General features: G+C 43.7%; 2 protein-coding genes across 17 annotated transcripts in view; both read left to right on the forward strand.

The window, feature by feature from the left end:
• The first annotated feature begins 27 nt into the window (after positions 1-27).
• Positions 28-13,453, forward strand: asxl2 (ASXL transcriptional regulator 2). Of its 5 annotated transcripts, XM_035609876.2 has the most exons (14): positions 28-255; positions 1,765-1,847; positions 2,042-2,044; positions 2,930-3,038; positions 3,357-3,495; positions 4,714-4,832; positions 5,616-5,736; positions 6,012-6,071; positions 6,421-6,581; positions 6,788-6,884; positions 7,001-7,106; positions 7,739-8,349; positions 8,428-8,492; positions 8,890-13,453. In XM_035609876.2, the coding sequence occupies exons 1-14, from the start codon at positions 199-201 to the stop codon at positions 10,657-10,659; spliced, it is 3,501 nt and encodes a 1,166-aa protein (XP_035465769.2). In that variant the 5' UTR covers positions 28-198; the 3' UTR covers positions 10,660-13,453. The 5 variants fall into 5 exon arrangements, with proteins under 5 accessions (XP_035465769.2, XP_035465767.2, XP_035465768.2 ...); XM_035609874.2 differs by having other exon boundaries at positions 32-255; positions 7,739-8,492; XM_035609875.2 differs by lacking the exon at positions 2,042-2,044 and having other exon boundaries at positions 34-255; positions 7,739-8,492.
• Positions 13,454-14,303: 850 nt separating this feature from the next.
• dtnbb (dystrobrevin, beta b) overlaps positions 14,304-16,813 on the forward strand; it is a 31,376-nt gene continuing 28,866 nt past the window's right edge. For 5 of the 12 annotated variants that reach the window (XM_035609888.2, XM_035609890.2, XM_047337586.1 and 2 more), the window contains exon 1: positions 15,252-15,694. The gene's annotated coding sequence lies outside the window, so the exon portion shown is untranslated. Of the gene's footprint in view, positions 14,484-15,249; positions 15,952-16,813 lie in introns of those variants that run through there. The other 7 variants (XM_035609882.2, XM_035609887.2, XM_035609889.2 and 4 more) reach the window with 4 other exon arrangements.

The raw sequence follows: 16,813 nt of genomic DNA on the forward strand, positions 1-16,813 counted from the left end.
GGACGGGACCTGTGGACTTTGACATGACAGCTGTTTACAGTAAGGTGACGTTTCCTTTCGGCGCGGGTCACGTGACTCTTTACAGTAAGTCCAACATGGCAGACGGAGTGGATCTTACGCGGTAACTAAAGCAACGTTCACAACCCGCCCGCGACGGACACGTTCGACAACACGACTCCCCGCGACGAGACACCCGAGATGAGGGAGAGGCAGAAGAAGAAGAAGGGGAGGACGTGGGCGGAAGCCGCCAAAACGGTATTCTGTGCGCCGTCGCGCGCCCGTTTGTTGTGGTTTGTGTTTTTCCTCCCCCCCTGAACGCTCCCACTTCGTACAAACTGTGTTGACGAGTTCACGACCCGCTGGCGGAGGAGAAATGTTGCGTGCGCCCGCGCGAGGCCCGTGTCGGGACGATTGGATACAACCGCTGTCACTCGGGGTGTTTTTGTTTTTTTTGATCGTAAATGCAGCGAAGTAAAATCCGAGTGCCTGCACCGAAGCATGTCTCCAAACCCCCCCACCCTACCCCACCACCCCCACCACCGTCCCTGCGCGTTGTGTGTGCAGACGCCGCGGGTGACACGTCTGTCACGGCTCGAATTGTCGAGTCGAAGTGAAGACCCCTGAAGTGGTCACGTCAGTGCTGCGCGTTAGCCGCGTTAGCACGCTAAGCTAGCGCTAACGCAACCCAGTGCGTCAACAAGTTTGTTTGGCGCCAGCTGACACACTGTTCATATAAACACCCCCCCCCCCCCCCCCCCCCCCCCCCCCCCCCCCCCCCCCCCCCCCCCCCCCCCCCCCCCCCCCCCCCCCCCCCCCCCCCCCCCCCCCCCCCCCCCCCCCCCCCCCCCCCCCCCCCGCGAGTTATCTTAACCACACGATGCGTGACCAAGATAATAATTGTAATATATATGCCAACGTGCGGCGAGATACAGAAATGAATGTGGCTAGCGTCGTAGCTAGCTGTCTAGCGTTAGCATGCTAATGAGTGACAAACATGTCAAACTCCCTGCAACTGTTGCTTTATTTAAACGAATCAGCTGTGTAGTGATGCATTAGCACCACTGAGTTAATCCCAGTTAATGTTTTCCCCCACGCTTCTCCACATATAGGGACATAGTAATAACATGTAAACACCCATGATGTCCTGTTTTATTGAGACGTTCAACACACTATAATAAATGCAGAGTTATACGAGATACAAGTTTTCGTGATATATAGAATATATCTTCAAGGAGGGAGCAAAGATAAGGGGAGCACAGTTTGCTCGAAATCACATTGTTTTTGTAAATTATGGTGTAAAAGTTTCTGTCATGCTACTGTGATGATGAGTGGTCTGGTTGACATGTTTTGATTTTTAGCAAATATATATGTAAAAATATAATATAATATAATTATATAAAAATAATTTGAGCAACAAATGCTTGCTGCATTCCCTATTCATGTTATAACATCCGTAAGTGAAAATCACAGCTTAGCAGGGAACCATTACTAACATTCTTAGTGTGCATTTTCCCCAGAGAATGGATCAGCATCATGTCATAATATCTCAATTTAAATCTAATACAGTCCAACCCCCCCACAGTGTTTATGAAATGTTTGTGGTCTTGATTTTTTCTGAGCATCACGTCCTGCACAAGGGACTCGTCAGAAGGCTCCAGCGGAATTAGCAACGAGATCACATAGTATTTTATGTATATCTCATTTGAATATTGTTGTATAATTGTTATATACATTTTGGATAAGGCTGTTTTGTTGTTATTGTAGGTTTTGGAGAAATACCCCAACACGCCTATGAGCCACAAAGAGATCCTGCAGGTGATCCAGAGAGAAAGACTTAAGGAAATAAGGTAAATATATAATATTTTTTTATATCCTTCTATTAGGACACATTTTCATGGGGGAGGAGTACAGCCGTCTCGCCTGGTTATTGGTTGCTCACATCATGCACATTCATTTCTCTTGTGCACTTACGTCACGTTATTCTTATTCAATTAATAACTGTTTCATTTCTTTTCGTTTCACTGTCACTGTTCTCATCCAGAAGGTAAGAAAAAAAGCTAGCCCCCAACCCCTTACCATAACAAACTCACTTGCAATGCCACTTTGGTTTTACCTTTTGCATGTTATTAACAATAACATGTCCTAGGTTCATTTGCATAAAGACGCAGTACACGCGTATGTTTACGTAGATGTCCCACAGCCACCTGTTGCACAAGAATATTATATTTTCACTGTTTTTTTTCCCTGTGTTGTAAAACATTTGATATTCTATAAAAGTAAAGACTGATATCCGATGGCTATATATTTAACTTTATAGTTGGAAATTCAGTAATGCTACGTGATATTATCCAAAAGAATTTAAAGCCAATTAATGACATTAACAATCAGGAAGATTTCAGCCAGCAATATTTGTAATGTGGTGTATTTTACTATCTAACATATGTATGTTGTTCTCTCACTCTTTTAATTGTATTACTAAGCATTTAGCCTAATTTGTATGTTATATACACATAAGTACTCACATACATGCACATACATAACACAAATTAACACAAATGCACACTGACAAAAACATCTACACATCTAGATCTCTTGCATGAGTTTGCAAGTTTCCCCTAAACTAGTCATGTTTGTTATGCAGCAGCCAATTTTGGGTCAGACCAGTCTAATCTGAGAATATCAATCCTTTACATAATTAGATGAGCCTTTCATCAATTTTATTCAACTGATTCTGCATAAAACAGAGAGAAAACTTCCTCACAGCTATACTGATGTGAATCTGAACTCAACTCACACATGTCCTCAAGATGCATGAGAGCAATTTCTCCCCAGATATCCGACCAGCCTTTACCCTACTCGCGTCCTCCTCCCAGCAGTCTGATTTATTGGGGAACAGATGTGTAATTTGCATTTTTCTCCCATGATCCAGTGGAACCTCACCGCTGGCATGTCTGAATGCAATGCTGCACACAAACTCTCGTGGCGAGGAGGGGATCTTCTACAAAGTTCCAGGCCGAATGGGAGTCTACACACTAAAGGTTGGTTAGACATAAACACAGATTTCATTATTAAAAAAAAATATGGTTCCTTTGCTATTTACATTTATTTTGGTGTCTGCCGACAGGGAAATGTGTGAAAATTTGCAGGGTTATTGTCGTGACCCGCAAATAAAAGAAATATCTCTTCAAAGTAGACAAATTATGAGTTCTTTGCAGTAATTTTATAAGCTTGGAGTGACACTGACAGTATACTCAGCAGTAAACATTTCTTATTTGTCCTCTGCTTGGCTAGTTCTTCTGCTTCAGCTATCACATTAAAATCATATACTGTATGTGCTCTATTTTTTTTTAATGCAGAAGGACATCTCAGACGTGGCGAAGGAGCTGTCCGAGGAGAGCTCTGAGGAGAGCAGCGACAATCTTTCTGACTCACGAAGCACGGAAAACAACAGTGCCATCAGTCAGGATGGCAGGAGAGGAAGGTGGATGCGGAGAGGTACTGCGCACCGAGTACAGAATCATTGATAACATATTGTACATCACTGCATCGCGTAAAATCATCTGTTTTGGAACAGTTTAACTGACTGCTCTCTCCAAAACCTGATATGTTTATGGGTGTATTCTGGAGTCATGATAGCTTGAGTACATGGTCAGCAAATATTTAATTTTTTTGATAAAAACACTAGAAATTTAAAAATAAAGTCTCTCTTCCCCCGTTCTCCATCGCCTCAATAGCTAATAACACAATAAGTAAGGTGTATATCTCTGTTCGTTAGTTGATTTCTGCTGATTGGTTACTGAGCTCTAATACAGCAAAAGGAATTGACGCCCCTCCTCAGCCGCTGTTTAATTCGCTCATTGCGGAAACACAGGAAACCGGCTGAAGTAGCAGTAGACACGGCAAGTTGAGGGAAAGTGGCTTCGCCACTTCACTTAAATGATCTATATCTCGTCACAGCATATTTCTTGGAATTTCGCTCGGCATCAAAAACAAGATGATGGCAAAAGGTGGGTTTTGTCTTTAAACAAACATGCTGTGTTCTGTGTATGTCTTCCGTTAGCCGTCAGCAGGGAAGCTGCAGGCTGCGCATGATGACATGATTTTTGCTCTTTTGTGAGGCAGCGGAGTCAAAATCGTAGCTCCGTTGTGAATTGCCCACCTGATTAAAGTGCAGCTTCTGTGAATGAACCTAGCACCAATTATTTTTGTTTTCCTCTCGCAGGCCTTCCAATGACTCTCATTCTTTTTTTTTTCTCTCTGCCACTTGAATATGGCAAGTGACTGTTAAAACAGGAAACTGTATATTTGCAGTATCACCCATGACCACTTCCTCATTATGCACAAGTTAGGAACTGCCAAGCAAGTGGGTGGAATATTGTTTTGTTTTTTGAACTTATCCAATGCAAAGGGCCACAAAGTCAAATGCAAATTAAGTGGCATCAAAGGGAAACAAGTGGAGCTGCTACGGTACGTAGAAGAGAGGTTTTATTAGAAATATGCAGCAGAAGGGGTGGGGTTGTTCTACACAATCTTCATTTTGAGCTCCTTTTTTTTCGAAATGTGATATTTTAGCCAGGTAATGTAATCTGCGTCTTTGTGCACCGTGTTGGTTTCAGTTTCGTCAAAACAAAAGCTTGATGTGATAAAGTCTGAACACCACCCTCGGGCAGTGTATTTTGTAACATCTGTTTTGTGCTTTTGTATTTTTCTTAGTTCCCTCCAAGCTGCAGTCGCAGCCGTCGTCTCCACAGCCTCGATGTTCGTCGCCTTCTGTCCCCACCAGCAAGCTCATCTCTCCCTCGCAGAAACACAGCAAGAAAGCTTTGAAACAGGTACCGGAAAGAGGTTCTCTATTTCTTTTCTTTTTATCTTAATGCATCTTAAATATTAGTAGTTTCTGCCACGCCCTCATACTCTCATACACCCATAAAAATCCCTGCCACCGCACGGCAGTGAGTAATTCTTCTTTGCTGCATATTTACCTACTAAACCTTTTCCGCAAGACATTTTCAGTGAACACGTGCATAACCTGTGTTTAGTTTTTTTCAATTTTCTGTCTGTTTAACATCTTGTGTGGATTATTCAAAAAGAATGAGGCGTCAGGGAAGAATGCCTATAGTTGGGGTTACAGTATTAATATTCGCATAATCCAGCCATTCAACACTTTCCTATTGGCTGCCTTTTTGTGCCTCTTGTGTTCCACTTAATTAGATTTCACTTGATTGCACAGATTGTAATTCAGTCCATCTGTGCTTGTGTGGATTTTCAGCTCTGTCAGAACAATTTGTATTCATTTATACGATGTAGGCAAAACTAAAATGTGGCTATTTGGCTAAAATATTAGTGTTTGAGAAACCTAGTGTATATTTTTTCCTTCAATCTGTTAGTATTATGTTTTTGAGGTGAGCGGACTTCTTGACAGATTTACAATGAGCTGATTTATGCTTGTGTTATGCAACCTATGTTTTCACTGCTGGGCTGTTATTTAGCTGTTATTTAACCAGGCAAGTGGCTCTGGTGGAGAAGTTGCAGGGAAGCCGAGGGTTACATGCGTTCACACTCTTTTTCTCACACTGCTGCCTGTTTGTTTCCTTTATTGTTCTGCTCGTGTTCAGGCCCTGAAGCAGCAGCAGCAGAGAAACCAGCGCAGACAGGGGGGGATGCCAACCTCCTCCAGTCCCAGACTGCTTCTGAAAACCATCAAAGATATGGCTGACAACATCACTACAAAGGCTGGTAGGTGGAAGCTATTATACTGTCAAATGCATTATGAGGAATGAAGAAGTGAGGTGTCATTTTCATTCAGTTTGAATTTGATAGTTCACACAGTTTTTAAAATAAATGGCGGGTGCCGGCTTTTGTTAATTTCCTGTTATTATGGGTTTTCCTGAATAGACTACGAAACATATTCAACATCCAAACATTCCTCATATAGTCGTCCACCTCAGTGTGGAAACTGAAACAGTTTATCAGAGCTTTTCCCCCTGCTCCTCTTCCTCTCTCCCAAACAGACACAGGCCATCCAGTCGTACCAAGGAAGGTTCCCCAGAGGGCAGGCCGCCTGAGTGCAGGTAAATCAGATGCTTTAATTCAATCCAGTGGTTTTGGAAATCAGGGGAGAGAAAGAGCTGGTGATGTCAACAAATCACATGAAGGGACCAAAACTAATTATGTATTAGACCTACAATCAAGCACTGCGATTAAAGATCTAGGTCTTTAGATGGAACCAATTTGTTTTGGGCTAGGAGATGGCCACAGAATTGGTGAATTTTTTTTTCATAGGATTTGTTAAATACATTATCTCTAGATGTGATGGAACAAGTGAATTGATACAAGAAATTATGACTACAGCTGCAGGATGGACATTTGCACTACTGGATCCTTCTTGCCTCACCTATTTTCTGTTTTTCTGTATCGCAGGGCAAATAAAACGTACCAGGTGTAAAATAGACGTGGAGACTCCAGACTCTATTTTGGTGAACACCAACCTGCGGGCGATCATCAACAAGCACACCTTCTCCGTCCTGCCCCCGGACTGCCAGCAGAGGCTGCTCGAACTTCTGCCTGAAGTTGACCGGCAGGTGACGCTAAACTTATACATACCTTTTAATAATTCACTTTTGCACTAAAACTATAGAGTGTAATATTGCAGTAGTTTAGAAACTGTACTTGTGTTCACTGTTTTTGAGATGTTCTGCTCTAAATCATGTGTCATAAGTCGATGTGCTGATGCAGTGATGGTGGTTGTGATGATATTAGTTGTAACATTGTGCGTCCTCTCCCCCAGGCTTGCATGGACGGCCTCCTCAAGGTCACTAGCTCTGCCCTAAACAATGAGTTCTTCACATCGGCGGCACAGTCCTGGAAGGAGAGACTGGCCGAGGGTCAGTGAACAGCACTCACTTGACATTGAAAGAAACGTTACGTTAACCAAGATTCAGTGTGAACAAGTAGAATGTCATTTAAAAAAAAAAAAAAATTTCGCTTTTTTTCTTTACAGGGGAATTCACCCCAGAGTTGCAGCTACGAATGCGTCAAGAAGTTGAGAAGGAAAAGAAAGTTGAGCTCTGGAAGGAGGCCTTCTTCGAAAACTATTATGGCGAAAAGTAAGTTCTCCCTTTATGATTGATAATCTTGATCGTTTCTTTGATTCTGCGGTTCTTTATTGTTCAGATTGTCCAAATGCCAAGAAATCGTTCACTGTTGCATCACATTGTATTGAATTTCTTAACCGGCGACATCAAAGCGCTTCAAGACGAGGCTAAACGAAAATTCAATCGATCTGTCGGCTGCTTCAGAAACTATCTATGTTTGTAGGCTTATTGATTGTGTATCACGGTGCCAATCAAAGCAGTTGGTCCGTCTGGGTGAGATGCAAGAGACTGGAAAGATGGTTACCAATTACCATACTCACCGTATCTTATACAGGCACTCATGTGTAAAAGTGCAGCGGAAAAATGTACTAAATTCACATTGCAAATAACACAACTTTGTGTAAATTGAGATTAATTTGATTTGTCAACATGAATGTCGGGAATCTTTTATAAAACAAAACTACAAACTAAAATCAGTTTTTTTTTTAATGTTTTGAATAAATGTCGCACACAAAGCCTTTAACTCTATGTGTATTGCTAACAGTTTCTTTAAAAAACCCGGGTGTAATACACTTCCGTGTTCATTTAATAAAACAACAATTGATTTTTTTTTGTCTTGTCTTTCTACTTGGTTCCCTGTAAAGTTCTGGGCTCAGCTATGAGGAATCCAAAGAGCTGACAAAGGCTGATCTGAATCAGGAGACTCCCAGGCCCCAGTCTCCCCGTCGTCAGACAGGAGGACCGGCAGCTCAAGCCCCAGTGGAAAGCAAGGGCAGGAAGGAGAGCAGGCAGACCGATGCTGCTGCTGCAAAAGACACAAAGCCATCGCAGACGTCATCGCCGGAGCCCCCAAAGGCGCCGCGTGCTGAAAAAGAGCCAGTGTCCACCACGGCGCCCATGAAGACTCGGCGCTCGCAGTACGCTGAGGATCGTAGGTTGAACACGACGGCGCAGACTGAGCCAACACCTATAGTGAGAACACCAGAGGTGAAGAGGCGGACTGAACGGAGTGCAGAAGATTCACCGGCTGATAAGGAGGAGCAGAAAGAGGAAGTGAAGGAGGAAGTGAAGGAGGAGAAAACTGATATGCCCCAGCCACCTGCGGCGAAGAGCCCTCCACAGAAAGGCAGTTCAGAGTTTAAAGAAGATCAGCCGATCCAGTCTGTGGTTAAGCCTGCTGAGAGTGAAGAGGTCAAATCTGAGGCTGGTGGCCCCTCAGAGCCTCTAAAAAGAAAATCTCCCAGTGAGACGGAGGGTGAGTTGACACCAGAGAAAAGGCCTCGTATGTCCTCAGTTTCCTCAGTGTCCTCAGTCTCCTCCGTATCCCCCCCAGCGTCCTCCCTATCCAGCCCTGCGACGCCAACGGCAACAACGAATCCGAGGGTTCCACCACTCAAGGTAGGAACGTCAGTCTCCTCTGATCCGTCTTATCTTTTGAAGAATCAAAGAACTCACTACTTTTAAGCTTGAAAGGTGGCTCTGACTAGTTTGTAGCTTGTTTCTTTCCTGAGAGGAGGAGTTGGGATTCCAATGTCAACCCAGAGTCATGGCATATATTTATCAAAAATGATTAAAATGTCCATAGTAATGTTTCCAACACCTCCTGCAGATTATTTAATCTCTCCAGCACTGATCTCTTTACTAAGTGCGTTCAAATAGTCCAAGATTTCCCATTAAATCCCTAAATTTGTAGCTGTGAGGAAGTGACATGTTCCCGCTGTGCTGTCGAGAAACTTTTCATTGTAGTTTTTCTCGAGAAAAAATTCTCTAACATCCCTTTCTTTTCACGTTGCAGATCCCAGTGTCACGAATTCTTCCTGTTCCGGTGTCGCCAAGCCAGGCCTCGCCCAGGACCCCTCTCCCTGCCCCGCTTAGCAGCCCGGGCCGCACCGGTGCTCGCACTTTGGCTGACATCAAAGCCAAAGCTCAGCTGGCTCGGGCACAGCGAGCAGCGGCTGCGGCGGTGTCATCCGCGTCTAAGGGAGCAGTGCCAGGCCCGGGGCCGGGGGGAGGCAGTGGCGAACGGACACAGCAGTCACCCAGCCCCTGCCCGACCTCCCCGCAGGCACCAACCAGGTTACCAGCCACCGCCGGCAGCAGTACGCATCCTTCTCGTCCACTGGACTCCTTTGGTCAGCTTAGCCCAAACGGGACTCTGAGATTTTATTTGAACAAACCTGATGATGTACAGAAAGGTCATTCTTCTGGTACTGTAAGTCACTCATCAGCACAATCTTCCTCTGTGCACGCTTTAAAGGGACAGGAAAACCTATCTCCTACTGGATCATCAAGCAGGACCAGCTCCTGTATCCCTGCAAACAACCCGCTGGTCACGCAGCTGCTGCAGGGAAAAGATGTTCCACTGGAGCAAATCCTCCCGAGGCCACTGTCCAAGGTGGAAGGTAAGACGTTGAACGTACCCTCTTGTGCTAAGGGGAAGATGACACACTCTGCGGAGCACAGGGCCGATAAGCAGATTTCCCACCAGTTAAATACAGCCGCACGACCTGGAGTTTTCTCAGAATACTCCAGACAACAAAAGGAACTTCCTGACAAGGAGACTCAAGAGCAGATCCTACAGGCTCTGATGCAGAGGAAAGTCCAGCAGAGCCAGTCTTATGGCGTTTTGGGGCCTCAGCACCTTCAGTACAAAGCCCATCAACTGGTGCATGAAGATCATCAGGAACAGTCCAGGATTTGTGTCGGCTTTTTGGGTCGCAAGAGGATTCCCAGGCCGGCCATGACGGGACATTATCTGCTCAATGTGTCCACATACGGCCGAGGGCCGGAGAGCAAGAGACTGCATCAGTCTGTCATCCCCAACACGTCTGTGTTCGGTTTAAAAAGGGAAAGCGTAGAAGGAGAGGAGGTGGCTAAGGAAGAAACTGTCGGTAGAGTTTTCTCTGGGCATGTATACACGTTAACCAAGTCTGATGGAGCGGCGAGCTTTCCGCATTGCTCCAGCTTAAAAACTGAGCCCGGCTCAGAGGACAGTGCAGCTGGCAGCGATAACAGCAGCACCAGCGCGACAGCCAAAGACACCAGCCCCTTTTCTCAGTCACACCGACGGCACCTCGAACCCCGCGATAGTAATCAAGGAAACTCCGAGCCATATCTCAGCCAAGTGGACCCCAGTTCCCAGCAGCAGCAGCCGCCTGCCTATCAAACCCAGAGAGCGCTCGATAATCAGGAACCCGAGGCATCTCCGTGCTTCGGTGGCACCATCAGCGTGTCCGTACCCCACACTCTGAACCACAGCACGGCAGGCGCCGGCTCTACCACCACGCCCTCATCCGAGGCCGACGGAGGCGGCGTTCACGGGAGCGTCATGTCCTTCTCCGTGACCGTCACTACCATACCCGCCAGCCACGCGTTGGAGCACGGCGACCAGGGCGAGCCCTCACCCGAGCAGTCATTCATCGAGGCCTCCAACATGGAGGACGTCCAGTCTAAGTGCTACTGCCGACTGAAGGCGATGATCATGTGCAAAGGGTGCGGAGCCTTCTGCCACGACGACTGCATCGGCCCGTCGAAACTGTGCGTCTCGTGTTTGGTGGTACGATGATATGAAATGGATCACGACTCGGAGGATGCGGTTGTTTTGATTTGTATCGAAAGAAGGCACAAAGCATTCGATGCGGTTCCATTCAGGATCAGTGCAGAATGGGTATAAAGCATGTTAGCCAGCGTGTGCGTGGTCGCTGTTGGAACCCGGAGGATTTTACACTGGATGGTCTTTTGTTTCACCGACGTCTAAGAAGAGTTGTTTCAAGCAATTGTTTTGGAAGAAATGTCAATCAGCTTTCAATCAGATCAGTAGTCTGTCAGGTGTGTGACAAATATGAAATCTGGCAATGTTTGCACACGGCTAGGATTAGCGTTATATATTTTTTTAAATATATATAGATATAGATATATATATCTATATATATGTGTATATGTGTGTGTGTAGTTTTTAAAAAAAGGAGGGAAAATGAATGTTGCTATTTTTGTAGAACATAATGACTGTTGTTGTGTTTTTGACTGACATTTTTAATTATTGGGCCTAATCAATCATGATTTAAAGGCAAAAAAAAAGGGCGCTAATGATAATCATCGTTTGTAGAGTACCTCCTATTGGGCATTTATGCATGCAATGGCAGGGAAGTGCAACTTACAGCAACTATTTTATATAAAGAACTGTACATTTATTACTGCTACATTCTCAGTTTCAAGAACATGTATAGTTTTAGACAGAGAATATTAATGATGAGGAATTTTTAATGATAACTTTATATTAAAAAAAAGAGCTTGTGATGACGAAGGACAGTCGAAGGGTGAAGCACTTGAAAACCAACTGGAGATAAGAGAGTTAACCGTGTACAGCACTTAAATTCAAACACAGGGAAAAGAAGAATCATTTATATATATATATATATATACAGTATATATTATTTTAAAAAATTACTTTATGTACCTTTTTGGCAAATTAAGATCTTTTCTTTTCCAATGTATTGGAAGTCATTTCCTATCATGTGAACCTGCATTTTCTCCCCAAAAGCCGGTTTGTAGATATCGTCCTCCCTGGTTTTCTTGTGCTTGTATATGTGTACACATAGATCACCAGTGGCTACGTAAAAAATTAACACTCAAGCAGTATTTTCCCCCCACTGTAAATATTCTCTCATGTACGGTATATGCCTAGATGTAGAAAATTATTTTAATTTTATTTGTGCAGTACACTTTGCTTGAGCATATCCAGCTGTTAATTACAAAATGATTTTTAACTTAAGGAAAGAAAATGGGGAAGAACAGTAAATTGTGCTAAAACGCTAAATGTTTTATCCTGTTACGATCCAGCAACGCAAGCAAAAAAAATTACAAAAGGATTTGCCGGAACAATACGACACCGATTAACAGGCAGGTGTAACATTTCACTTTAAAATGGCCTTTTTACGTTTTTTTATACTGCGGGAGTTCTATTATTATAAGCACAGAATAATACTGAATCATGTTTATTTATTGTACAATAGGTGTGTGTGTGTGCGATGTACAATGGTGAACCAGCACATTTGTGGTGTGAACACTGTTGTTACAAGTGCTTTATGATAATTTTAACACAATATTAATGCTTACTTTAACACACTTTAATATGCAAAAAGGCCATCGTGAAGTGTTCCTGCAGCAGGTTTATCAGGTGCATCGTAACTACCGCAAATTTAAAATGCATCATTTATATATTTTGGAATCTCCTGGAGGTGCAAAGAAAAAAAAATGTTTTATAGCAATTATTTCCAAGATTAATATACCAAAGTCACCTTAAGAAGACAAAAAATAATCAGAACGTGTTTTTAATGTCTGACTAGTTAATCAAAGTAATATATTTTAATTAATATATTTTAATATTAAAAATAATCTATTTGCTAATTGTTTTTTGACAAATCAACAGGGTATTTACTATAATAATATGTTGGCTGTCTGTTTTTTTTTTTCTTCCTTTAATTTTGTTCAGACTGGACAGACCACAAAACTGACTTTTGTAATTCAAATTGCCCAGGTATCTGATACTCTGCATGGCCCACGACTTTCAAAGCATCTGTTCATTTGTATGTTTTTCCATAGAGTCCAGTGTGTATCTGTCCTTTTAGCCGTCGACATTTGTGTCATTGCTGCTTGAAAACAAAGAGACAAAACAGAGTTTTGGTTTTCAAAGCACAAGTTTTAGGTCAGTGGATTAATCCCAAGTCACATTTTTTTTAAATGTTTTTATCATAAAAGAAGGGGGGAGGTTGTGTGATATGTTGAAAATTGGGTGTGAGGTCGTAGGGCTAGAATCTGGAGAGGTTTCCACCGATTCAGTAAAATTGTTTCACTAAAACTGTTTGATTGTGTTAACACAGAATTGATTCACTCGCCCCGTAAAATATTTAGGTCTTATCTTTTGTTGAATGTGATGGTAGAATATTGTATGTGCTCACGTAGCATTGGGGGACTGGACTGCACTGCAAAAAAAAAAAAAAAAGTTAACAAGAAATATTCAATCTCAACTCAAACAGGCAGCTTAAATCTCTGTTAATGACGACTGAAACATGAATCAGGCAGCAAAGTCCCCACTGTCACTGAAGTCACCTGTTCTCTGTGTGCTTGTTTGTGTGTTAGAGAGAATTGGCTATGGAAGAAAACTGTCACGGGCGATCACCACCATTTTTTTTTTTGTTTAAATGTCACGTTTGTCACTAGGTGAACTTGTTTAATAATTCTCGTGTCACTTTGTCTCCATCTAAACTCTGGGTGAATGTAATATAGTAATCAGCACTTGTAAACAAAGTGTATTTTATCAAAAGTTATAGACTATTATGAATAAATAACGAAAAAGAGAAGCATTCTGTGCACGTAGTTGGTCTTTTACTGGTGATGATCTCACACAGGGGTGCAAGGGACCACATTATGTTCAGTTTGTGCCACTGTTTTTCTGGTTCATTCAGTAATGATGTAGTAAAGATTATGCTGTGTTGGGGTATGTCTTATGTCCAATATGCAAAAAAACTCTTCACAGTACAAATCATGATGCGGTAGAAGCAGGTAATTGTAAGGTAATGTCATACATACTTATTATCAATGATAAATTTGTACGGAAGGGTTAACTGTTCTCCCTCTTTGCAGTTTAGATAATTTCTTCATCCCATAAAAATGTTTTTTTTAATTATCTGAATGCAGGGAAGTTGAATGCATCACTGTGAAATAGTTCTGAACGCAAAATGTTTTGGGAAGGAAAGATGGCAATTGGCACATTGTAGACAATATTGATTAAATGTTATTCAAATGAGGATTCTACTGTGGAAATGTTGATTTAATGACGAATTTTCAACATAAATTTTTTAATTGAATTAACTACGTTTGCTCTCCTCGAACACAAGAAATTGCCAAAACAAATCACTCTATTTCAAAAACAGGCCCAACAAAAGAAAACGTCCTTTTCAGGTAAGTCTGAATTATTTGGCTAATAGAATAAAGACACATCTAAAACTTTTAAGGTATAAAAGTTTAGGTTTGAAATTTGGGCCCCGTGAAGCATCTTCCCAAACAAAATAAAGGAACATCTCTGGCCAATGCTTCTTGTTCTGGTTCTGGTTCAGTTTTTCCCTCACTAGTAGATCATCGTCCCAGTCAAATCAAATACAGAATCTTTGATAAGAAAGTAAACTTAAAGGACTCTTCCTCCAGCGCCGGGCAGGTGACGTATTCACGCACACGCCGGGACGAGGTTTTTGAGACCCGGGGCTGTTTGGTCCGGAGACCGGCGTGATGAAGAAGAAGCCGCGGGCGGTTCACGGAGATGGACACGACACACTCCAGCTGCTGCTGCTGCCACCGACGCAGAGCCAGACGCACGGCGCCTCTTCTTCAGCGGTAAGCTAACCACCACCGCTGTGTTATGATTTTTCTTCTTCTCTGGATGTTTCTTGGCGGTTGACAAACAATGTCCAGGCGCGTTACCGCCACCTTCTGATCTGGAGGGGTAATGCAGCTTTACACCCTACATTTTTTCCAGTCTGCTATTTCGAATCACTCTTTCCTGTTTGTATTAAGGACCATAAATGCATGTTCCACTCTTTCCTGTATATTACAATACTACACACACACACACACACACACACACACCGAAGAAATTATGTATGCAATCGTGTTCTTCTTTTTAGGTCCTAGTTTCTCTCATTTCACCTGCTTTCTAACTTTAATGTTCCCGCTATTAAATTCCTCCTGCAAATGTTTTTTTTAATATCTCTGAATGTATTAGGTTTTTAACTTCAGCTTTATACTTTTTATATTTATGCATATTTGTCTGCTAGTGAACTCCTCTCCACCCATGGGATTCAGGTTTGTTATTCCTGCTTTGTCGAGATGTCACCCAGGCAGAATTGCATTATGGGAGTTGTAGGATGAAGAGTTTTTTTTGAAGCTTCACTCTAAAAGTCGGCGTATCTCGTACTCTCTGCTGCATCAACCCTGACCATCTTTTTTTTTTTTTTTCTCTTCTTTTTTTTTTGAATCCGTCTCTTGCGACTGAGTGCTCTGACTGTTATCAAAACGCATCAATGCTGAAGTGCCCCCCCCCCCCCTTTAAAATTCATTGCAACCTGCGTTCCGTGTTTCATCTCCACTCTACTATGCAGTGCTGCCGATGGATCATAATTCAGAGGAACAGCAGCAGCAGCAGTAGTAGAGGAGCGCGCCTCTGTAGCCAGCGTGCGTGCGCACATGCGTAAAATGTAGTAGGTGGTCGGTGCGCATGGCATCTCGGTGCCTGCGCTCCGCGGCTCTCGGCGCTGCTCTGCCCTCCTCTGCCGCTGGGCTGCCACTGATGAGGAGGATGCCGAGCGGAGCGCGGCGCTCGTACACGTCCCTGCGCGAGGCTACGACAGCCGCAGTTTCCCAAGACTGAAGTCACGGATGAAGCGGGCGAGGAGCGTGAATTCTTCTTCTTCTTCTTCTTCTGATGATGATGACGACGACGGCGATGGTGGTGACGGACGGATGGATGATGGTCTGAGCCGTTGCGCCTCGCTCGCACAAGCTGTACCCGCCGGCAGGACGACACACAGCGCGTGGATTCGTCGGAGGTGAGAGTGCGGCTGTGAATCACGGAGGGAAAATATCCTCCTTATTCACCCCTGGACCACTTACATCCCCCCCACCCCCCATCTGATGCTGCTGCTGCTGCCGCCGCCGCCGCTGCTGCCTCCTCTGCCAATGATGATGATGATGATGATGCTCTAAACGCAACCTGCGTGATATTCCTCCGGTAAAAGGCCAATTCCCCCGCCTTGCCTCCCGTTATTCGGCTGTCGAGACGCGCGTGAGGATTGAAGAGACACAGGTTCGCCTCATTGTTTCTCATGAAATTCCAGGGCATCTCTCATCTCTCATCTCTCATCTCTCTCTCTCACTCTCTACACCCCTATTCCCCAATTGCAGAAATAAGGTAAATATAAGGCAGTTCCATCCATCAGCAACATGGCTGCGTTCTGTGCGTCTTGTGCACCGATTTTTTTCTTGTTTTTGCTGAAGTGTCAGTGCAGCAGCAGCAGCATCGTCGCTCGCCCGTGCAGAATCGAGACTTGTAGGGAAAACGGAGAAAGTGAATGATGTCAGCGGAAGGGAGAGATACTGCAGCAGCCGAGTCCTTCTGTTGACTCGCGTCAAAGGGATGTTGTCATTACCTCGCAGCTCCAAGGTGCGGTTACAGTAGAGGAAATAATGCACCTTTGCGGGGCCTGCGGTGATGGTGATCATCCAAATGAGTTCTGAGCATTCATATGTGAATGGAAGGGACTAAACATTGAAAGGAAAAAAAAGAATCCCATTAATCACAGCCGTGCTGGTCTGTTCCCCTTCGAATGTGCTCTCGTCTGCGAATTCATTTTTTTTTTTTGCCTATGAATAATTGACAAGTTCTTCCTTTTATCTCGTATCAAAGAACAAAACCTTCAAATCTGTCAAACTGTCTTTGGTTGCCATGCACTGCTCACAGTTGTCCTGCACGTCGTCGCCTGCCAAAGGCAAGTTGCCTACTCGTGAATTTCTGCAAGTACTTCATAGGCGGAATATTAACAATGAGCCATTGTGTTGTGTTTTTTTTTTTTTTTTGCTGACCTGTGTCTGTTGCGTCTCCCACACTGCATTGCAAATGTCCCCCCCCACCCCCCATGGTGCCTTATAGTGCCTCCCTGACTTTATTG

Source organism: Scophthalmus maximus, chromosome 15, assembly GCF_022379125.1.
Source record: "Scophthalmus maximus strain ysfricsl-2021 chromosome 15, ASM2237912v1, whole genome shotgun sequence".
In the NCBI taxonomy this organism is placed as follows: domain Eukaryota; kingdom Metazoa; phylum Chordata; class Actinopteri; order Pleuronectiformes; family Scophthalmidae; genus Scophthalmus; species Scophthalmus maximus.

Coding starts and splice junctions, on each gene's coding strand:
- asxl2 (XM_035609874.2), top strand. CDS start 199: ATGAGGGAGAGGCAGAAGAAGAAGAAGGGGAGGACGTGGGCGGAAGCC. Junction 3,039..3,356: donor TGGGAGTCTACACACTAAAG/GTTGGTTAGACA, acceptor TTTTTAATGCAG/AAGGACATCTCAGACGTGGC. Junction 3,496..4,713: donor AGGAAGGTGGATGCGGAGAG/GTACTGCGCACC, acceptor TATTTTTCTTAG/TTCCCTCCAAGCTGCAGTCG.